This window comes from Coptis chinensis, chromosome 1, assembly GCF_015680905.1.
Source record: "Coptis chinensis isolate HL-2020 chromosome 1, ASM1568090v1, whole genome shotgun sequence".
NCBI classification, from domain to species: Eukaryota; Viridiplantae; Streptophyta; class Magnoliopsida; order Ranunculales; family Ranunculaceae; genus Coptis; species Coptis chinensis.
This window is the reverse complement of record NC_141456.1, coordinates 33966071-33990721: the sequence shown is the minus strand read 5'-3', so window position 1 is coordinate 33990721 and position 24651 is coordinate 33966071. Positions and strand designations below refer to the sequence as shown.

At 36.6% G+C, this 24651-nt stretch overlaps 1 protein-coding gene and 1 pseudogene across 1 annotated transcript in view; both read left to right on the top strand.

The window, feature by feature from the left end:
* The window catches only part of LOC147523604 (uncharacterized), a 32810-nt gene extending 17332 nt beyond the window's left edge, over positions 1-15478 (top strand). The window contains exon 6 of the mRNA XM_086599188.1: positions 15427-15478. Within this exon, the coding sequence (XP_086455314.1) occupies positions 15427-15460 (34 nt within the window). The 3' untranslated portion in view covers positions 15461-15478. The remainder of the gene's footprint in view (positions 1-15426) is intronic.
* A 7491-nt stretch (positions 15479-22969) lies between these two features.
* On the top strand, positions 22970-24556 carry LOC147523603 (protein ASPARTIC PROTEASE IN GUARD CELL 1 pseudogene; annotated as a pseudogene).
* Positions 24557-24651: the final 95 nt, after the last annotated feature.

The following is a 24651-nucleotide window of genomic DNA, read 5'->3' as shown; positions in this document are numbered from 1 at the left end:
TGATTTCTTAACTTGGTGCTATGTGGACTATGAATACTTAGTGTGGTTGTGGTTGTAGACATATTAGTAGTTATATATTTGTTTGTGAAATTACTATACTATTTTTATACTGTTAGGCACCAATTTTATTCCCAATTGCATCTGTTGCTATTTGATTTTAATACAATATTTTTATAGTCCTTTTTCTCAGTTTTAAATCTATCTTTATTTATGACTCTGTTATTCTATGATTTATTTTCTTACTTTTCTGGTGATGAGTGTTTCAAGCAAAACTCAAGATGATGCTCTGATATGTAAACAATTGAGCTACTTAAACTATAATAGCTTTGTAATTATAGAAGATATAATTTTAAACATCTAAACCTGAGGATTCACATTTTTGTTTTTGGTCATCCTAAATCATATGTGGGTATGCCTGTTATATTTGTTCTTCATCATTATATGCTATACTGGGGCACCTTCTTCCTCACTTAGTTGATTGATCACGATAGTTTCTTTTATTGAAATAACTTTGTAGTTTGTATGTTCAAGTGGTCAGCTAGGCCATCTTTTTGGAAATCACTATCCTAACAACTTCTTATAGTGTACTCATTCCAACTTTCATTGCTTGCTTTACATAGCTAAAAATTCGAAAAAATAAAATAAAAAATAATTGAAGTTGGTGTTTTTGGTTTGTTGAATCATTCTTTTAGCCCCTCTAGTGTATGTACTATTTTGTATCCTGTTTGATATTTTAAATATTACAAACATAGGATCCAGTTTCTGTTAGAATTATTTATTGGCAATGTACTTAAGTGTAACATAGCTGTGTAGATTGGACTCAAGAGATACACTGACCTGTGAGTGACTGTCTTGTTCCTTCGCTCAGAATCGATTGACTGATGAGAGACAATAGTTTTATCATTGTATGCAAACTTTGTATTTTCAAGCTGGAATTGGTACCACGAAGTTGTATAAGAATCTCCACAAAACTGTTGTCTCAACTTCTTTCCACGAACCATAGTTTGGCCTTCATTGTGTCTCAGTTGCAATCTAAAAGCATAAAATTCTCTCATGCTAATATTTTTTCTTTTTCCGACTACTTTATTGTTTCTATATGGAATGTCAATTCTATATCCATCTTCAGCATGGGGGAACAAAAGTGGATATTGCATTGCCATGAAACTTGGAAGTAATTCATTGATTCTCTTAATCCAAATCCTTTCTTGTCCACAATAACATCTCTGTGCTCATTAAATTCATCACCATTACCAACAATTAAACCAGCAACCTCTGTTGATGATGGTAAATTATAAAGTTTTCCATCTTTTTGTCTTCTATTAATCGGGTTTTTATTCGATATGCGCTACATGACATTCTTTAAATCTATCCCTTGCCATTCTATAAGTCTCAGTGAGTTTGTTGGTAACATTCAACATATCTATCAGTCCTCGAACAATGCTAGGATCTAACTCGTCTCTTGCCCTCTTCTTTACAATTTTTCTTCTTGAGTGAGTTCAACCTGTGTGAGACTTCATTTTTCGATTATCATGTATGTACAAATTATTGCAAACCTTGGACGACTCCTTACGGTGGAAGCAAAGTTCCTATTTTATGGTGATTTTGTCCTTTTATTTTATAAACAAAGGGCCCCTTTCCATCGTTAATTGAACTCTGTACTGCACCACCAGTGGATGTGAACGCAAACATGGAGTTGTAGATGTTGATGTTTTCCATGTAATTTGAAGATTTCTGTCCACCTTTGCAATCCAATAGATTTCTCAAAAATTCAGGAGTTTCTTTTAGAAGAGGCAATTGAACTTTGCCATTCTGACAACACATTGAGAATCTAGGATTCGTAGGTTTTTTGCTCATATCATTCCTTTCTTCATACCAGACAATAGCTCCACAATGAGAACATATTGAAGTTGGACAACCAATATCTAAAGGCTCAAAACAACTTCCTGCAAAACAATTATTAGATTATTTTATTGCATACACTAAAATAGCAATACGGTATAATTTAGTGTCAAAACACTTACTTGTATGTGAAACTTCTAAATCACAAATACGTGGCACTCCTAGATTTAAAATAATTGACATCATCATCTTCAGAATCAGTCCACTAATCTGTGAGAGGTAATCGTCGTCATTTATATCAACATCATCCAGTTGATATGAATGGAACTGATTTGGAGAAATACCAAGTCTCTTATTTCTTAATATTTGACTTCATTTAAACCGTCGTTCTCTAGCTCTTTATTTAGTAATAACTATTTAAAAATTTTAATCAGTCACAAATAATAAACTAAAAGGTAAATTATGTGATATTTTGATCATACCTCTTTTTTTTTTTTTTTTTTTTTTTGGGATTAATCTTGCCAGATGGATTTATTTTTGTCTTTTTTCCAGCCTTTTCCTTCGTTGCTGTACACAAAAAAAAAAAAAATTTACTTGATCAAAATAGGAGTCTGCAGCCCAATAAATGCAGAAACAATTTGTTTAATCTTCAAAATAGACAGGGCTACTAATTTCAGTACATAGACAACATAAGATAGAGTTTACTTCCAAGCTTTAGAATTCGATCTATAAAAGCATACATACTTCGCTTGTTTGGTTCTTCTGGGCATGTGCCCATATCTTTTTGTTTTCTTTTCAAATTAGTTCTCTTGTTTTTGAACCAATTATTTATTTGTTTTTCAGAAATAGACCATGTTGTATGAGATCATTGGTAATATTTTGTATTCTATCTTTACATGGATTGCAGGTCTCTCCATCAAAGATTTCATTCAAAAATCTTTTTTGAACTGGTTTTGGTGTCCAACGCTTCATGATGGACATGGAGGAAGAGAGGGATAAAGATGAATGTGATGAATATTTATTGTAAACTGCGTGAATTGGAGATGAAGAATATAGAATACGTATTAATTTCTAAGTTTTTAAACTTCTATCGGTGGAAGAGTTTAGGAAAAAGTGGACACTATATAAGTGCAAATTGGGTGTGTTTAGGAAATTGACATGGCACTCTAGGAATTCAGCAGGTGATAAGAGAAATGAACAGAGTGATAAAATCTACAAATTCCTAGAGGAGTTGGGTGATAAAATGAGACTTGCAGGTTATCTTCCCAATACTGATTTTGTTCTGCAAGATGTTGATCAAGAAGAGAAGGAAGAGGTTTTGTGCGATCCACGGTGAGAAGCTTGTTTTTGCTTTTGGCATACTCAATTTAAGTGGTGGTTCTTCAATTAGGTGTGTTCAAGAATTTGAGAGTATGTGGAGAGACGCCATACCGCCATCAAATTCATGTCAAAGATTGTTGGGGTGCAGATCACATTAAGGGACTCCTTGAGGTTTCACCACGATTGATGGATTCTCGTTCTTGTCGAGATTTTTGGTGACCCTCCTTTCATCTAGTGGATGTGACTCTGTCCAGAAGAATACTTTAGCTAGTGGCAAAAGAGCAAAGAGGTTCCTCAGAACTTGGCTCCTTTTTTTCGAGGTTGGCATGCTAAATAACTTCTCTCTCATGAAATAGCGAGCATTAGATGTTGCACATCCAGCCATCCGCAAAGGATGTTCACAACAACCCGGCCTAAATTTTACACAAGCTTAAGACCTAACTCAGCCTTGTCCATCGCTGAAACCTTCTATGTTACTGGTCACTTTGATCTGAAGCTTATTTGTTAAACATATCACAAAACATACTTGGATCCTCCTGCAAATTGTGCAAGCTCCTCATGATACTTGCCTTGATGTATAACCCTCATTGAATATGCAAGCAAACCATTGGCAGATTCTGCCAAAAGCCACTTTTTATTGGATTATACCTTCTTTCAGCTCTTTGGAACAAAACTGGTGGAGCTGATCATTTTCTTGTTGCTTGTCATGATTGGGTACACTTCTCGTGCCTCCTTCAGACTTAAATTTCACCATTTTTTAGTTGAGACTGCAATTTCTTGTGTAGTCTTTGATAAATTGTGTATTTCCCAGGCCCCGCATGAAACGGTGATAAATACACACATAGGTAAAAGGATACTGAGAATCAGGCCACAACATCAATGACCATATAGACTATAGAGCCATTTAATATGTAGAGATGTATATCTTTTTGTCTAAATTCCGTAAACATTCCTTGTCACAATCAATTCTTAAAGCTGTGTTGCAAGTTGGAACCCTGTGATACTAAGCAGACTCTGTTTTTGTTTGTCAATTCATAAGTGAAGTATTATCTTATTCCCACTACATAGAAAATTATGCTGAGAAAATGATCGTAGGGCATAAAGGAAGGTGCATAAGGATCATTCAACAGAACCCCGTCTGTTCAATGGACTCTGTCAACTTCATACAGAGCAATAGAGGATTGGCGATTAACATACTGAAAGCCATTTCAAGTAGGAAGTGCAACCATGCTAACCATCTTCGTAAAGGCTAAAAAGAGCCTAAATCTGCTGGAGCATATCCACAAAGGTGACAAAGATAATTAATTATAAGCATTTGCTATCTTTGAAATGGAAGATAAAGATGATCCAATGACAAAAAGAAACACGCCATGTAAAGTTAGCATGAAAAGATATTCTGAAAGCAATCTTTTGCTGATTATTCTTGTTTCAGGTAAAACAAATATTAAGTTACAAATGACTCATATCAGTACAACCATATTTAAGTTACATTACATGCTAAGGAGTAAGAGCATCTTTAGCAAACCAAAATTTTGAACCAAAAAAACACCAAACCAAAAAAACACCAAGCAACTTTAGGAGCAACATAAAAAAAACACCAAGCAACTACGCGGTTTTGCAAAAAAAACTAAAGCCGGTTTTTCGCAAAACCGCGTGCAGCTGCTACTTATATAAACAGCTCCAAAGCCACGCGGTTTAGTCACTTTCACCTCTTCTCACAATTATAAAACCCTCTCCTTAGTTAAAAAAAAAACAAAAACCTACCTAAACTCTTAAAATTTGATATGGATCCTTTTGAACCTTTCGACGGTGATGATTGGCAGTACACAGATGACATTGGCGATGAGGGAGAAGAACCTGAGGAAGTAGAATACGGTGGGGGAGAAGACAGTGGGGAAGAAGAACCCGAGGATGTCGCGCCGGTTGATAGACATCCCTATGTACTGGAGTATCAGATGAACGACTTCGATTAGCAATTTGCACCTGGAGAAGCACTTGATATGGAAGTTTTGTCTTCTACACGTGATACAAAACACGTGTCGAGTGCGATGGCTAATACTCGGGTAATTAATTAGTTTTGATTAAATATTTTGAATATTAATTAGTTGAGTTGGACCAATTAATTATTTATCTTATACGCATTATTTTTTTTATATAATATCAGCATGTTGTTGACTACCGAGTTAGATCGGCTTTACTTGGTGTTAGAGAGTGGTGGAAGGTTATTAGGAGTTTGGATGAGTTTGTACATATTAGAAATAATATTTTGTATACACCTTTGGGTATTTTGATTGATACGGATTATGAGAAGGTTGATTGGGCAGTGGTCATAGCTTTAGTAGAAAGATGGTGGAGTAGAACTCATACATTTCATTTTCCTTGTGTGGAGTTAGGGTTCACACCACTAGACTTCACTATGATTTATGGGTTGAGTAAAGATATAGGCCAACCGATACCTTTTCATACAAATTATGAGAATATGGATATTATGCTTATGAGTTTTCCTCGTTTGGGTGCGGATGCTTATGATTCTTCTGGGATTAAGCTATCTCATATTAAGACTGCATATATGGAACCCCTCTTGCATCCCTGATACACGAGCGGAGTTAGCTTTTTGATATTCTACGGGTAGTGAGGGGTCTTGTCGGTATGTTAGGTTTTTTTATGTTTTTTATTGGGCATGTTTTGTTTCCCAATGGTCATTCTACGGTACGACTGGGATATTATGCTTATGTATCTGATTTGCATACTATGAGAGATTATGACCTGGGTAGCTCAGTATATGCCACATTGATATCGGCGTTAGATAAAGCTTCACAGACATTCGGAAGTAGAAGTCCTCAGATTGCAGGATTCACGGGACTTTTAGAGATTTGGTTTTATGAGTACTTTCGATGTCTTTGTCCTAACATAGACATGATTGCTGATACTCGCCCTAGATTTGCTAGTTGGTCAGGGCCTCACTTGACTCGTAACAGAGGGCAGATTAGGAATAATATCTGTATGGCTCGTGCTCAGATTGATATTAGATCATTGTCATCTATTGAGTGGAGACCTTGGCGTTTGTCTACTGCCTTTGACGATCCAGTTGTACAGCATGCTTGTGTGTTGTCACGTCACAGAGTTGTTTTTTTTGCCGCGACGCGTATTTATCGGGTTTGGTGCTTGTGGCGGCGGATGTTGGAGGCGGATATTTGGGCGTTATGGAGTTCCATGTGCTCCCATGCCAGATGTTAGTGATGCAAAGTCGTGGGGTAGAATTCAAGTTCATGAAGTTCATGCCAGTGGTGGTCCTTGGCCAGATGCGTCTTCTTTTGTTGTTGAGCAGACTGGTGATCAGTATTATAGATGGTGGAACTGTGTCTCCATGGGTTCGTTGTTGCCTCCTGTTGGTCGGGCTAGCAACTTCGAGTTTGTGGGCCTGGAAGGGATGAGACGTGAGCTACGTATTCCTCATCCGCCACGAGCCTTTTACAAACCCACAACCTCGAATGCATATCGGCCGACTCTCGGTAATGCGCCAAGTAATCCTCAGATGTTTGTCGTGTGTGGACCTGATGGGGAGCCTACTTATATTTCCATTCTTGAGGTGCCTCATGCTCATTTTTCTGAGTTAGAGCCGCATATTGATCAGTATACCATGGTGAGTTTAATTGTTTTATTTATCTTCTTCATTATATATATAATATGTACTCACACTGTATTTTCTTAGATTTTGGTGCCGAGGTTAGGAAAGATATGAGAACCGGGTTCTTATGTTTGATGGGATGAGGACTGCCTGTATCATTATAGCCAAGAAAGAGAGGAGGCTTATTCTCGGACATATCAACAATCCCAAATGCGCATTATGGCCGAGACTTCGAAAAGTGATGAGGATATGCGGCAAGTGTACACACGCAGCAACATCAAGGATATGAGGAACTTCAGTGAAGTAGTTAACCTCCGTCGCGCATGAGAGAAGATCATCGGTCTCCGGATTAGGAACTTAGAGGAGAGGCGGTTTGAAGCGTCCAAATAGAGAGGAGAGGGATCGAGTGGTAAGGGGTGTAAAAAGAGAGCTAAATAAATTTGATGTAATATGATAGGTTTTGGATTATTTTGGATATTAAAATGATTATATCATAATCATAGATTTTGGAATGCATAATCATAATCATAGGTTTTTAATTTCTTTAATTTTTTCGATTTTGAATTACAATTCTTAATTTCTTCAATTGCACAATTGTTAATTTCTTAACTTCTATGCACAACTCATAATTTTTCAAGTTCTATGCACCACAGTTCTAATTTTCAGAAAAAACGCACGTGGTTTTGGCAAAACCGCGCCATAGAAGCCCATTTAGCAGCCCAAGCCCACGCGGTGTTGGAAAAACCGCGCGGTTTTGGCAAAACCGCGTGAGTGATTTGATACAGCACCAAACCTGGAACCAAATATTGGTCGATTTGCTGTTTGGTTTGGTGTTTTTTTGGTGTTTTCATCAACATGTAGTTCTCCTGAAGTTGAAAAAACACCAAATCTCTAGTTGATATCACTGCTAAAGATGCTCTAAGGCTTCAGGTTATGAACTAACCATCAGGCATCACAACTCGATTGAAAGTAAATCTCCGAGGCATGAACCCTCTATCCACCATCTCCACCAACACCAAATCATACGCTTTCTGAAAGAGATTGCAAGAGATTGCATCAAAACTGAAAGAGGATTTATAAATTTGACTTGATGTCTTGATCCAGATTCGACTTCGCTGTAATACAATAAGAAAAATAATTCAAGACCAACTTGAAAAGGTTATCAGCAAATCTCAATGGCTTGCAAAAATAAACTTGCTGTCTTAAGAGTCAAGAAAGGGCTAATCATCCTACCGAAAACAATGTAGTATTAATGAAGATCAATTAAATCAAGTCAATATTCAATGAGCAAAAAAGAACACAGAGAGTATTAGACATTAACAATGAACATACATGCTTAATTTCACGACAACAAAGCAAATGCAACAGTGGGGTAAAACCAAACTGTTGAATCTGATTCAACTCTTAAGAAAAAAACTCATAGACTCCAATATTAATTAGACTGTAGTATGGAAGATCAACCCATGGTACATGGTTATTATTAAAGGCGATAAAACATCTTAATGGTACAAAATTTCCTAAAAACTCATTTATGCAAGTATTTAACTTTGTATCTGTAAGCACTCATGTAGCAAGAAAATACAAATATTGAAATATATAAAGTAAAATAGGCATACTAAACAGCAAAAGCAATCATTGAAGTCACAAAGAGCGCTAGCAGTGTCCAATTTGAAGTTATCTAAGCATGATCTAGCTATTCCAATGATGGATCTTTATTTTAAGGTCATTCCCCATGTCACATTTAATAATCTGTCTTGCAAATAGGTGAAGTAACATGAATTTCAAGCTAGGTTACAACAGGTAAAATAAGGTCTACACAATGTTGATGTTGAAATGTCGAAGTAGAAAAGCATTGTCGAAATTAGATATTTACCAAAAGAAAACCACGCAATAGAAATTCTTACTTACGTTGAGCAGATGGAGTGTAAGACTGATGACAGCAAACAATGATGCTGTAGTGAGGGTCTTTGACATTGAAAATTTTGCTTGCCTTGGTGGGTTCACCTTCCCCTGGTCCGTGAATGTGAGTACACTGCAGCATCAACCACTTTAACACAATTTGTGGCAAGCAACTTGCTGTCATATTTGGAATATTCTGCTAACTCTTTGATGTCCTGGTAGAGAACACTTACATTAGCCCCGACGGAAAGCTGCTTGTTGTTCTGAGTGACAATGTGAATTGCCTTATTGCTGATGCTTAGTTAGGAAAAGTAAGTGCAATACTTGCATAATTAGCTAGTATAATCTCAATCAGTATTTATTTAGAATGGCAAATCCCTTGATGAGTTGATCAATCTGGTCTTGGGTAATCTCGTCCTTAAACTTTGCCATCAATAAGTGTTTCACCAATCCAGTCGCTTCCTCCATTTCTATCTCACTATTATCTCCAAGAAATGAGAAATGGGGCCTTAGCTACTCTCCTAGAAATGAGAAGTGATCTAGGAACCGATGACTTTTTTTGGATCTGGGCTTCTAAACTCAAAGTAGCCCACTTTGAAATTGAAAATTCGAAGGTCAAACCTACAAAAAGTACTGAATGCTTATCTGCGTTTCAACAACCTTTGAATCAATTAAGAACTGTAAAAAAGTTAATTGGCTTCTAAATCATTCATTTAGTTGGTTAATTTAATACTGAACTTTCAAGACAAAAAAAAAAAAAAAAAAAAAAAAAAACAGTATCTGACTTTATTCTACAGATAGATTAGGATTGAATTGCTAACTACTGCTGGGAGGTTACACCGAGAGTACAGATGTCTGAACTCTGAAGTGTAAATTCAAGAAAAAGCATGAGGTAAATATTATTTCAGATTGATAACAAAAGACATGATATAGATTATTCGCTCTCCCGAGAGTGTACAGAGAAACCCCAGTAAGGAAAATAAATAGAAACTAAAAGTCGATGCAACTAAAAAAAGCTCTAGAACCATTTCCATAAACAAACGGGAAAAACAATTCTCATGTATAAGGAGCCATTTATTTACAAAGGTCGAACTGCAAGTACCATGTAATACAAATCACGACAAACCAACCCAATACACTTTTTGGAACTTCAATTTCTATCAGCCTTCTTGTATTCTCATCTTACAAAGCACTGAAACTTTGGACCTAGTGATCAAGAAATTAAACTATGGCAGAACTATTCACAGTCTGAAATAGCATAGTAGGTATCAAAAAATACAGATACAAACAAAACCAGGTACAACCCCCTTTTTTTTTCGTTCTCTTGATTCAGTCACTCCAGTTTACTATGCAAACCAATGAAAAATTCAGACAACGCTGAAAGCAGACTGTAATGTAGATGAGAAATGGGATGCAATAGTCTGAGAGGCAAAAGCTTGAATCTGTTTCTTCACATCTACAGGAAGATAAGACGTAGTTGAGAACATCAAATCAAGGAATACAAAAATAACAATCTGAGAAGTAGAATAACTAAAGATAGAATGGTTACATAGTTACATTCTAAGAAAATAAAAAGGACTATAAGCTTCTAAACCATTCAAATGTAATTTAGTAAAAAAACATACTTTACTAACACAATAACCAACAAAGTCTGATTATTTTTCTCTTCATGATATTGTGAATTTGTTACTTTTAAGAACACTTACCATCTGATCCCCATAACCGGTCTTTTTAAATAGTTCATTTTTAAAGAATTTGGAAAATAAGCTTAAAAGATGACGTATTAGTACTCTAAAGAGATAGAACAAATTTTTTGAGCTAACGCGTCGTGCTCGCATAGTAAATATTTATTGTCCCAAGACCACATCACAAAGTAGCTTGCTAACAACAAAGTGTCACAACATCATTAACGCCATTTTCAAGGTACACATGTTAGCAGCTTCGACCTTAACCTAAATGCACTACAGCCATGTTCTAATAAACCTTAGCCACATCTAGCTTAAGAATTCCAATGGCAGTGATAACTCTTTCCATTATGACACTCATTATTGTCTAGGTAGCTTCCCTTCTCCCTTAACACCATTTTCCCTTCAATTCAAAACACTTAACCATGACTCCAAACCTAGCTCCAATACCAAATTTTAATAATCAACCAACCACAGAAATAGGTATAGCCTTCAAACCCTCAAGAATTTGCATTCAAACCCATTACCAAGACTGCATTTCTATTTGGGAATAACCATCATTTCAAAGTTCAAAAAGTAGTTTCAATTATAAATATCATTTATGGTTGCATATTAAGTATGAATGCCAGAACATAAAACGTAAAAAAACGCAATAGATTATATTTCATAGTGAACAAATGGAATGAACTTTCTTTTTGAATGTAACCAACATTAATAGAAGTTTGATTGTTGTAACAGAGTATTTTGTACAACATAATAAATTTTAGCTCTTACTGAACACAAATAGATGAATGCTACAACAGTGCAACTAAAGAAGTGACTTCTTCCAAAAGTGAGTAGCATCCTTGCCCTACAGAAGTTTAGCGTTTCCATGTTGCCATGCAAATATAATGAAAAAGGTAGTGAACTGCATGTTTTATTTAATGTAGGAGCATCAGTATGTAAGTAAGTAAGCCAGTACATAGGTAAACAACTATGAAGCAATTATTAATTCATTTCCACTTTCATGCTCTTGCTACTGTAACCTTCTTGTCAATCGTCTATAGCGATGCAACAACATTGTAAGTTAGAAATGAATGCAAGACTTGAAAATTGTGGAAAAATCATTGTGATATGGTAAGAACCACTGGGCACTGGCCCCCGAATACAAAATAATAAAAAAAATGTTTCAATTAAAATAGCAGACACATTAGCAAATACTTTTAAGATACACCCGTAGGTCAATTTTAAATCAATGAACTTGAAATAGTACCACAAAGGGAGAAGGGGCGCATATGGTGCAACCTATCTTTAAGAGGGGGAAACGGTGTGTTTCTTGTTGCATGCGAGATCATGAATCAAATGCCTTTGTCTCTGTCTTTGTCGGTTGTTGGTCAGTCATTGTTTTTCTATTCATTATAAGCATTAAAATAGTAAAAATAAAAATAGACTAACATGAATAGTAAACAACTTCTCTTTGACATGCATGTCGTGATTGCTATACTTAATGGATGATCTGAAGTCCATAGGACATACATTTTGTATAAACCACTCTTAAACAGTAAAATATTTTTTTATTATAGTAATAATCATATAAATGCATGGCAGAGCATGTAATCAATGATGGAAAATGTGTTAAAGTGCATTCAAAGCTAAGTTGATTGCAATTAATGGAAAAGGTTTACTACCTACTTACCTGAATGTGGGTTTGTTATGTCCAAGATTGGATGTTGTCTACCTTGGTTTTGACCAAGTGGAAACCATTAATCACCACCCTTCAACTGTCTAAATTGGGACGATGACCACTGCAACAGCTCGTTCATTCGAAACATTAAAACTCTGGAAAACACAATCAACTTAGAAGAGATCTTTGCAGCACATATTAAAGACACAGAAACCTATCAAACGAAGAATCTGTGTACCTAATATCCACTAATATGCTATAAGATGATAAAACCATGCCTTGGGACAAAGATATTAGATAAAAAAAGACAACAATTTTCTTTTCATGTGGCCATTGAAATGAAGTCCACTAAAATATGAGTAAGTTCAATGTATTTAGAGGGTCCATGAAGCTAACCATTTTTCTGTGTCAGTTTACTGCCTTTAAAGGTAACTGTTGCCTTCTTTGTACAATACCGTTATTCCTTTTAGGTAGACTAGCCTGCAAGAAAGCACAAAATTTTGAACATAACAACCAACCGAATTGTAGTTACTCAAAAACAAATTTATATAACAAATAGCACACTGCTGTTCTTATAGACCACCGATCTATGTTGATATTTTTCATATAAACGTAACAGGCTACTCATAGAAAATTTTGAATACAGAATAGTAGTTCTCACGGGAAGTTCGATTAGTATGTGTGCAATTTGCTCAATTCAAACGAAAAATCAATAATAATAACTTTTCGTTAATAATCAACAATTCCATATGTAATATAACCATATACCATAGTAATCAAAAAATTAGCTACTCAAAAGTATACCATATCGTGGTCCTTGTATACTACATCATGACAATTTCGCAATAATCAAAAGTAAGAGATAGTATGTAAAATTTAACCCTGCTAATTGGTATAAATTAATGCAATTATTCCAGTTAATGTGATTCCAGATAGTACACATCAAAGCAGTTGAAGTTTTACGTTTCCTCAACTGTAACATACACTTATGCAAAAAAAAAAAAAAACACTAAACATGCTTTAAATATATTAATTGTGCACACCAATGCCTCGAGGTTTCGATACAAATAAGTTTCATTATATGGCATCATATAAACTTAGCTGTATTGGGTACCCAGGTCGACGCACAACCTAAACATAACTTGCTGGTCTTAACGTATCTAAAACTGAGTAGAATTCGAGGACTTTGGTTATATATCTTCGACTCTTCGCTCCAACAAAATTTCCACCAATCTATTTAAACAACAAAATGGATTTCACTAAATTACTATTGCCACCAATCTATTTGTTATACCCAAATTTGAATTGTTGGTAAAAGTAATCAATATTATAAAAAAAAAAAAAAAACAACAACAACAACAACAAACAAACCCAACACCTAGATTTACAGAAAACAGAGAAATCCATTTAAACCAACCAACAAATCGAGTAGTTATACCTATAAAGGGTATTCGTCCTTGTTCCGTTTGCCAAGGGTTTAAGAAATACCCTTGTTTTGCAATACGGCACGGAGTGCACGGAGTTAACTTTAGAGCTGAGTACCGCCTTGGTAGATGGAACGATTTCATTCACAGTTAGGGTTGTTGATACCTGTGAGTATGCGTCTTGAGAGCAATGATCATAGTATGAGGAGAACTACAGAATCAACAAAAGAAGTGAATTAACAAACACTCTACGCAATTTCAACGATAATCTCATTGAACCCAAATGATTCCAATAAATGTGAGTTGCTGAAGGAGCCCGTTCAACTTTCCATTTCCTTCTCCCTAACAGAAGCTTGATAACAGAAAAGAACTTCCCAATCGATCACTTCTTCTCCATTCTAAAATCCAGCCTTATTCGCAGTATACACATCCTTAAAAATCACAAAAGCAATCCCAGCACCCTGTGCTCTAACTCAACGCCACGTGTTGGGAACTATATAATAGAGGGGACTAACACATCCACAAAGTTAACGTATCTGTCAATTTACTTGCTGACACGTAGCAACAAATCTCATTTCATTGACACATAGCATCTAACCTCCTAAGAGTCAGCAGTCCCCATTTAAAGCCCGAGAACTATAAAAAGCATAAATAACCTTTCGCATCCAAGTATCCAACATTCATCTTAATCCAGCTTATAAACTTTTTCCTTCCAAATTCAACCTCATTTTTTTTCACTCAGATTTCTTCACAATAAAAAAAAAAATACTGACGGAAGAATGGAACTCTAATAACTTTAACTCCTAGGTTCTTTTGCTTCCTTAAAAATCAATAAGAGATCTCCATTTATAGCCAAGCCCAAAACCATAGCTCGACCATCTTTTCATATCTTCAAAGTACTCGAGGGATTTGAAGGAGATGTCATTGTTGCCACACATTTGAACTGTTTTGAGAAAGCACTTTCGGTTAGAATTGGATTGAGTTCTTATTGCGCTTCATGCAACAAAAGAATCGCAAGTAAAACAAAAAAAAAAAAAAAGAAAAAGCATCCGAAATTCAAACCTTATCTTTGCTTGTATTTATCTCTTATTGATGCCGGTGTGCTTCCTTTTCTATGCAACTGCAAGTCATGAATCGCGAAGGACACATTCCTTGGATCGGGACGGTCTATAACCCGATTGGAACTGCGAGGGTCGCTTTACGCAAAGTGTTGAATAACGTTACTTTCGGTACTCTTTTTAAACATAAACACTATTTTAAGTATCAAAGTAAAATTAACTACTTACCCAAGGGTGCATCTTTGGTAGAAGTGTAAAGTTGGTAAGAAAAATCACTGAGCTTGGCAATTCTATTGAGAAATCTCAACCTACATTAGAACAGGTATCAACTTTAACATCCACTGTCATACCACTGCTCTTGTATTGCGTGCAAAAGAGAGTTTTTGTATATGAAATTATGAAGTAGAAAGAACCCACTCGTAAAGAAAGAAGCTCAGATTTCTTATTTTGGTCTCAAACGTTTTCGAAACTTCCGATTTTTCGCTCTGATTTTTAGTAATTACTTGTATGACGTGGACACTCTCTAAAGGCTCAAAAAATAGAGGCAAGAGGGTACAGCTATAATATATATCTAAGGACATGCAAAATAAATTTAAACCCTAATTTTTGTGGTTATGAATCACTTGCCATAAAGATCATCTCTACAAAATACTTTTCTTTTAATGGGTACATTTTAAATTTACAACTTTTAACTGAATTTTAATTTTTTTTTTTTGAAACTTTATGCGGGTTTATAGCTACACCAATTGAATAGAGCGCACATCTGGTAATAGCCTTGTCTTTCATCGTCGGCGAGGAGTGAGACAACCTCACATAACTTGGCTATCAACCGCTTCGCTTGGGACCCTTTTGAATGTCCTTGGTTTCTTGGTGTGATCTGCATTTGGTCACTTGCAAGCTTCCTCACGAGGTTCCTCCCTTCAGCTACCAGACCAGAGGCGTAAGATTTGTTCTTTAAATGACCAGTGCTATCGGAATCTTATATGGTGCACGTTGGAAACAACATTCTGTGTTTGGGTTTTGCAACCACATCTGGATCAGTTCCGATTATTGGGAATGTACACCAACAGGGGATACGAGTCAGTTTTGATTTGATCAAAGTAAAATATAGGCTGTGTTTGATAGGAGCTATGGCAAAGACAAGTTTTGTCAGCATTTGCCAATGGCAAATTTGTCGTGGTAATCAAAGTGACAATTGCAAATAGTTTGTGGCAAATCTAGATTTGTTGCTGTTTGATTATATGATAACAAATAGTTTGTGGAAAATTTGTGTGTAATTTGCTGTGGCAAAATTTACATAGCTCCCCCTTGAGTAAATTTTGCCATCAAAATCATGGCAAATCACTAGTTGTGGCAAAGCTCAAAACATTTGCCACACGTCAGAAATCATATCAAACAGTGGTAAACAGTGGCAAATGTGTGAATAGTGTTATTTTCCATGATTTGCATTTGCCACAGTTCCAATTATTAGGAATGTACACCAACAGGGGATACAAGTCAGTTTTGATTTGATCAAAGTAAAATATAGTAAGTGTTGTGGATTTGCAGGAGATCACCCATCTTTGGACCACTCCTGCTCGAGCACGCTTAACTGTGGAGTTCTCACAAACTTCACAACGAAACGATCCGGAAAAAACCTTGATGTTAGGATTTTATGGATCAATTAATTATAGCCATGATATTTAGACAGCTACTTAAGCGAAATGAGATCACACCATGACGCAACCGTCACCCATATCCGGGATAGGCGCTTTTCCATCATAGCCCCTCTTCGGGCCACGCCCAGGACTATCACAGGTGACGAGTGACAATTCCTTCACAGATGCATAGAGACTTCGTAATGGAAACCTTAACTTTTGGCCCCTCCACCACTAGAAACATTGCTATTGGGCAGTTGCAATAATCAGGGCCGGTCGTTTAGGGGTTTGCCGGGTTACTAAGACTAGGCAGGGGCTCCCTCTCATTTCCTTCACAAATAAACAGTAAACATCCCCTCGTTTCCTTATTGTTTGGTTGATAGAGACGCTACCTCAGCTTCAACTCGAGTGATGGCTATTACAGTTCCATTAATTACTTCGTAATAGTAGAATAGACACTTTTTATTTTGTGGGTTTAACTGGAATAAGTGTCGGTGGACAGATGCTACCGATTTCCCCCTCGGCATTTGCATTAGACAAGAGTGGAGATGGTGGAGTTATTGTTGATTCCTGGACGACAACCCCAAGTGTACAATATGTTGCGCAATGAATTTATTAAAGGCACCCAAGGGTTACAATTACCACCTCGTGGAGAGTTTGAAGATTTCCTCGATATTCGTTATGAAACAAGTATGCAAACCATGCTGTGTAAAGTCCTAAATTATTATTAAGGGTAAATTAGTAAAAGACACTTGAACCTTAGGGGCGATTACGTACTGGGCCAGTCGGATAGACGGTTAGCTGACGTAACGTAAATTAATTTAACACCGACCGAGGAAATCCAATTAGTTCTGGAAAACCACTTGAAAAGTTCTTAGATTTCATATAATTGGTTACTTAGAATATACTAAAAATCGAAAAGAAGATAAATAAGAAGTGATAAAATAATTCGATACGTAGTAACCTCGTGGGCACCTAACTAAATAATTTAATAGTCAATAAGAGTCCATCGACTGCAAACCCGAAAACTGTAAAACTGGACAAATCGCCAAACGACCAATCGCCAATTACGTATATGCGTCATAAACTTGGCGCGTTACGCGAGGGCGGGGGATTCAAAACCGGGTTGGATGCTAAATTAGAAGGTAAGGGCAAGATGGTCTTTTGGCAAAAAAATTAGACCAAAATCGCACCAAACAAAATCCCCAAATCAAATCGCACCTATTTTTCCCAATTTCACTACTTTTTAAAAACCCTAAGAGAGAGAGACTCAATTCCCATCGATCCAACCCTCAATTCTTCACACTCCAACCTAGAAACACTAAACTGAAGTGGGAGAATTCGAAATCTCCTTGAAATTCGAGCATACCGAAGCAAAATCGCGGCGACAGGTGAGTTAATTCCTCTCCAATCGATAGTGTAAACTTGATTTCGATTTAATTGGTGGTATTTGATGAGAGATAATTGAATGGGGTGGTATTTCGGCAGTAGCAGTTGGAGTAGCTAGTGAATTTCGAGCGTACCAAGCGAAATCGAAGTGAAAGGTGAGTTATTTTCGCCTCAATCAAATAGTTTAAACTCGATGTCGATAGCTTGTGATGTATTGATGAAAATATTGAACGGGGTGTGTGGTATTTTGGCAGTAGCAGTTGGAGAAGCTAGAATGAAGTGAAACTGATAGAGAAGAAAGCTAGAGGAGCGAGTTTGTTTGCTGACTCGGTAAGAATTATCTACATTCACTTTATTTTAGAGAAGTTATTGTAGTTTAAACTTGTTTAGGATTTGTTTGAGTAATGCACGATTGATAAGGAACACGACAGTAATTGTTGTTAGATTTAATATGAATCGAGGGGCGTGGGATTGGTTGTAGTTGAAATTTGGACTTGGAATTGGGATGTGATAGGATTGTCGTCGATATGAGGGCCTGCCATGGCCCGAAATAGCCGTAGAGACCGTCAGAGTAACAGTGCCAGAAATGGCCTGTAGCTCTGTTAACGGTAGTTAGATGAAAATTTATCCGAAACCCAATTCTTAACGTCGAGATTTCTTCTCGGCTTACACTAGTTAAGAATTCCTCGTTATTCGATCAATCCTAACAACCGACGTATATGTATATGCTGTTATAGGAGTGAATCCGAGTTGATTCGGTTAAGCGGGCTCGATTTGGTTAAGTGGGCTTGAGGAGAAGGAGCTTGCTAAGGTAGGAACCTACATACCAATATATAGTCTGCTTATTTTCATGCATGATTTGAATTGTTTAAATAGGAAATAGATAGTTGCGTATCAACCATGCATGTATATATGATATTCATGTTTTGCACTGTATTTCCTCGATATAAACTGTATATATAGATAGCTTTCGTGTGAAATGGTTTTTTTGGTAAAATCGGGGTAGCGGAGATTTGTTTTCTTTGTTAAAAGAGAAAAACTTGTTTTGGGAAGGGTTCGCGTCTCTTGTCTCAGTAAGGAGACAGAGAGATGGATTTTGTATGCGGGTGAGGATTACCCGGGTGTTTGTAACTAGGTGGGAGGTTCTGGATTGTTCCCGGGATGGTTGTGTTATTTACGATGATTCGCCGTTTGGAAATTATCGGTTGTTATTTACTATGACTGGCCCGTTTGGGAGTCATAGGTTGTTCTTACTCGATAGTGGGAAATCCAGGAACTCACACCTACAGAATCAACAATTTTAAAAGAAAAGCTAAATATGTAACTAGAGTATTTGAAAACAATCGGTATCTGTAGTATATATATAGATATTACTATGCTTATCACGAGGGGATTTAGAAAAGGAATTGTGAATTCCTATAAAGAAGGAAGCTGTCGCAATTTAGGAGGCGGGGAGTTCGCTCTAGATTTCAATGTGGTGTACACCTTTCGAGGTGGTGGGCCACCTTTAAAGGGATGCATCAATTTGGATGTAGTCCGGGAATTCCTTTTCTATTTTTCTAGATAACCATACTTGTACGTGTCATGCTGTATGGTGATTAGCTTGTGTGGGGTTACATGCTACCTCGATGAGGTTTAGACGTGAGGAGTGAGAGTTTAGTCCACTCACGGATGTGTCGGGATCTGGCGGTCTGCAGTCGTCGAACGGTTGACCACCGTTAGTTAGGTGACAGCCCGTATGGGGGTCGTGGTCACAGGGCCTACCTGAGCCCTAAAAGCTTTGGGGATTTTGTGTGTACGAACACAACAACGGCATTTCAGCTCCCTGCCGGTAAAATCAGGAAAACAACGGTGCATGGTTCACACTGAAAAGTACTGAACCGAGATTTGCCTGTGGAAATTTGAAAAGTACCAGTCGTACCCTCACCATTTTAATAGGATGCAGCGGCCACAATAGTTGTATGATGATTGTGAAAAACTATATTTTGTATATCAATGAAGCATGTCGAGATGATTTCTGCTAGTTAGTGATGGATATATATAGTCACGATATTTGAATACTTTTATGGAAACCCTGCATGTTTTAAATGTTTCTATAAGTAACTATTTATTGGCTATGTACTGGGCATAGTTGTTTGCTCATCCTACTTAACATTTCAGACAAGCCAGTTGCGGAGGAGGTTTTCCCTAACCCTAGTGATAACGGTTATGGTGATTTGGGAGGATTTCCTTATGCTTGACGAGGACCGAGTCAAGTTCATACTTTTGGTTGTATAGAGATAGTCTAGTCATTTTGGTTGTATATATATATATAGAGCTCCGCTCATTTTGATGTATTTATTTGATGTATTGGAGTGTAGTTCATCATAAACATTTTGGGATATGTATATGGGCATCACAGTGGTGTATAGGGTGAAGATTTTGTATATATATGGTTGTTGGAAGGGTATTATGAAATGTCCAGGTTTATGACAGGTTTTAGGGTTTACGAATGTCGATTAAACAAATGAAACTTTGCCGAAATTTCGGTAGAATTGGGATGGGTGTCAGCCTCGAGATTCCTCCTAGCCCCGGGATGTGTGTTGGGTCTCGAGTGACATCTTCTGCAAGATTGGTTTTTTTTTTTTTTTTTTTTTTTTTTTAAAAAGTCTTAAAATCTTGAAACCCGTCCCTCAATTTCAATAGTTAACATGATTTTTGGATTCTAATTGTAATTGGTAATTATAATTATCTAGGAAAAGGCTCGTCTATTTTTTTTTTTTTAATAGGGAATAATTATGTTATTTAATTTTTTTAATAGAGAATAATTATGTTATTTAAGTGATATTAGAAAGGTTTTTTAAAATTATTAATAAAAGAGATTTTTTTCTAATATTAGCCAGGGAAATTGGGGATAATTATATAATTTAAGTGATATTAGAGAGATTTTTCTAAATTATTAATAAATAGGGGGTTTGTTCTAATTTTTGTGAGAGAGGTGTTTCGAAATTGAGCAACTATGGAGATTACAAATTGCCTACTCGACAGTGGAGAGGGTTCCTAATTACCCAGCTATCATATAGTGTAGAGATAACATCCAGACCACTTGGGCTTCCAAAGTTCCAAGGGTTGCATTTCATTTCAGTAATTCTAGGGAGACCCATAATGGAGCCCGTTTCTAGTGACATGATGATGTGTCCATCTCTCTCATGTGTGTAACAAAACCGCAGATCTATCTTAATTTGTTATTTCCTCCTCTTCAAGTCTAACAAGTCCAAAACATTAATTTTTCTGTAATCCCGCTTGAACCTCTTATCTCCACCCACAATCTTCTCAAATCTTTGTGTTCTAATAGTGTCAGTGAGAAATAAAGATGTGGGAAACCAAAAAAATCACTAAATAGAAAAGTAAAATTAAGATTCAAATAATCACTTGATTGATTAATTTATTCTAATAATCAAAAGACTTGTCTATTTTGCCTCACTAAAATACAAACCACTCGGACAAATAGTTGGTTTAAGTATCTTGACTGTGATAGATTAATTGGTTTAAGCTTTAATTTTTGAGTGTTATATTCATCTACTATAATACTAATTTGGAGTTTTAGGGTCTAATGTGTGGTGGCTTCACAAAGACACAAGAACTATGGAAGAGATAGAAGGAAAAGAAAGTTACACATGTTCAATTAAAAGGGAGGCCATGAGGGTTTTAGGTGAGAGAGACGAAGAAGGAAAATGGATGGGTTTTGTGTGTGTGTGTGTGTGTGTTTTTTTTTGGTTGCTTGTTTTGTTATCCACGTGAGAGGGAGGGACACGTCAACAGGTCACTGAAATCAGTCTCTATAATCGGTCTCCCTGGAATTATTGATTTCATTTTGATACAAAAACAGAGTTACCGAATAATAACCACGTCACTAAAGTTACTAAAGTTGGTGAAAATGTTTTCTGTTTGTCCTTTCACTCCTTTGCGACGACATCTGGATCAAATTTCGATTATTCACAACCAGTAATGCTAGACTGACCCACTTATTTGACCTACTGATGTGTCAAAAATCATAATCATTGATTTACATAGAGATACGTGTCTGTGTGTATTGCAATGCAAACCAACGTTATCCAAATAGTGAGTCGCAATAGTAGGTCCGTGTAGCAACAAGGCATGCACGTTAGGTTATGATGGAGTACTTTTTGCTCCCAACAATATTTCCTCCAAGGGCTCCAAGCCCAATCAAGAAGCAACACATGTCAACTATATTAAAGATCCAGCTAGCAACATATTTCTTTAGATTTGCACTTCCGATTTTACCCATTGGTCAACAATTCTTTCTTTAGTTATTTTATTTAATAAAAAAAATTCAATAATTATCATTTGAGCCCCAATAAAAAAGAGATTTATGGGGAATCACTCTATTCATGAGTCAACATAGAAGATGAACACATTTGAAAGATCATTTTCTGTTTTTTTTTGCAAATATTTTAGGATTTTCTTTTTAAATTTTGACAAGGGAAAATTGGTAAGTCTAAGAAAAGAGCAGTTATTGGTAGTTTCAAAATATTATATACATGTGTTGCTTTTTGATTGGCTTTGGAGCCCTTGAAGAAAATATCGTTGGGAGCAAAAAATCACTGCGATAATGCTAGAGGTGTTTGTTTGTAAATATAGATTTATAAATAAATAAATAAAACTTGGTTTCCAGCAAAAACGAAAAAGTCGTACTCCCTAGTACTCTCTATCTTCTTCTTTAGGTCTACACCACACATTGGTTGATTGGTATCTATAATTGTACACAAAAAACACCGCAAATTGACTTTAAAGTCATGTTAAGAGCATTCCAAATGCAAGTGAGAGTTTTTCACCTCCACGTAAACTCAATTTTCCTTGTTTCCTACCGTTTTTGTGAAAAGCAAGGTGAGGTTGTCCAATACAAAGGTGAGTTTGAATCTCGGACGGAATGTTTGATTCCGTTTGAATGTAAAAATCGAAAAAATGTGCCGGACGAAATGAAACATTATGTCTAAAGTTTTAAAAAAAAAAACCGAAAAAAATCGTGAGACGCAATGAAGCATTCCTTCCGGGGAAAAAAAATAATAATAAATAAAATAAAATTAAAATAAAACACACGAGACGGAATAAAACATCCCGTCCAAAATTCACAACTCAACTACTTTCTCGGTAGCAACTGCTACTCTCGTTTTCACTTAGTCACAAATGACCGGCAAGGATTTTTTTCCCAAAAAACGGTGAAAATTGTCAATTTCGCTCCATTTACTGTGATTGGGAATGCTCTAAGTAAAGGAAGTCAGTCGTCCTCCAATCTCTTTCCAATCTCATTCACTCGTCTTTAGGAACGTTTCCATGCAACACACTTGTTCATTGTCTTTAGTTAAGTCAATATGTTAACACTTTGTCTGTTTTTCTTATAATCTTCTTATAAATTGTATATAGTGATATGCAATATTCTTCACTACCAATCATAAACCATGGTGGAACTAAAATTTCTATCTCTATTCACAACGTTCTTTCTTTTTCTGTCGCCTTCTTCTGTTCTTTCGCGAACCCTCCTACAATAACGTAACATTTCATCATTCAGTCTCAAGCTTTAGCCTCGAAATGCCCTCTACAAGTCTCAATTTAAAAGTCTCAAAGAAATTTCTCTTGACAGACTTGAGCGTGATGTAGCTCGTGTTAATTTTCTTAAGAAGAAAATATACCGAGCCATTCATGGAAATGGTACCTCGGATCTTAAGCCCATGGATCTAGAAATTCCAATTACTTCAGGAAAGAGTCAAGGAAGTGGTGAGTACTTTGCTCGATTCGGCTATGGTACTCCAGCTAAACAATTGTATACTTCAATTGATACTGGTAGCGACATTACTTGGATACAATGCACACCCTGTGATACGTGTTATCCGCAGACTGATCCATTATTTGATCCATCCATGTCAAGTTCATATAAAACACTCGCGTGTGACTCACAACAATGTAGTAAACTTGACCCATCCGGTTGTTACACTAGTACTAGTACATGTGCTTACCGGGTTGATTATGGAGACATTTCCTTCACAGTCTCACAGAGGGAGACTTCGCAATGAAACCGTAACAACGGTAACATTTGGCGACTCCACCACTAGAAACATTGCTATTGGGTGCGGTCGCAAGAATCAGGGGTTGTTTAGGGGGTCCGCTGGGTTACTAGGACTAGGCGGGAAGTCCCTCTCATTTCCTTCACAAATAAACAGCCCCTCATTTTCTTATTGTTTGGTTGATAGATACGCTACTTCAGCTTCAACTCTTGAGTTTGGCTCATTAGCTATACCCAGCGATGCTATTACGGTTCCATTACTTCGTAATAGTAAAATGGACACTTTTTATTATTTGGGTTTAACTGGAATAAGTGTCGGTGGACAGATGCTACCGATTTCTCCCTCAGCATTTGCATTAGACCAGAGTGGAGATGGTGGAGTTATTGTTGATTCCGGGACGACAGTGACTCGGTTTCGACCCGAAGTGTACAATGTGTTGCGATGAATTTATTAAAGGCATCCAGGGGTTACCACCCCCTAGAGGCTTTTCTTTATATGATACTTGTTATGAACTGACGTCCAGACCACCTGGGATTCCAAGTGTTGCATTTCTTTTTGATACAAAAACGTTGGAGTTACCGGATAATAACTACTTCACTAAAGTTGCCGAAAATGTTTTCTGTTTGTCATTTGCGACGACATCTCAACGAACTTCGATTATTGGGAACACACAGCAACAAGGCATGCGTGTTAGTTTTGATGTTGGTAGATCCTTAATTGGGTTCACTGTTGGTAAGTGCTAAGCTTCAAAAGTGAAGTTAATAGACGTATGTATGTGTTCCTATGGCCGAACTCTAATAATGTAACGAACTCTAATAAAAGAGTGGTGGATATAATTGGTGGGAATGAGAGGCCCATCAATTAAGTGTTTAGGATTGTAGGTTTGGGGGAGGTGTTACAATTGTTTTCAGTCTTCATGGAAAGCCTATTTGGATTTCGTCCATGTTTCTCTGATTATGGGCTTCGTCTATTACTGTTTGGAATGTTCTTTCAGGCCCAGTAAGTAATGTCGTGGCAAGGTGGAACCCACCAATAATACTATTTCAT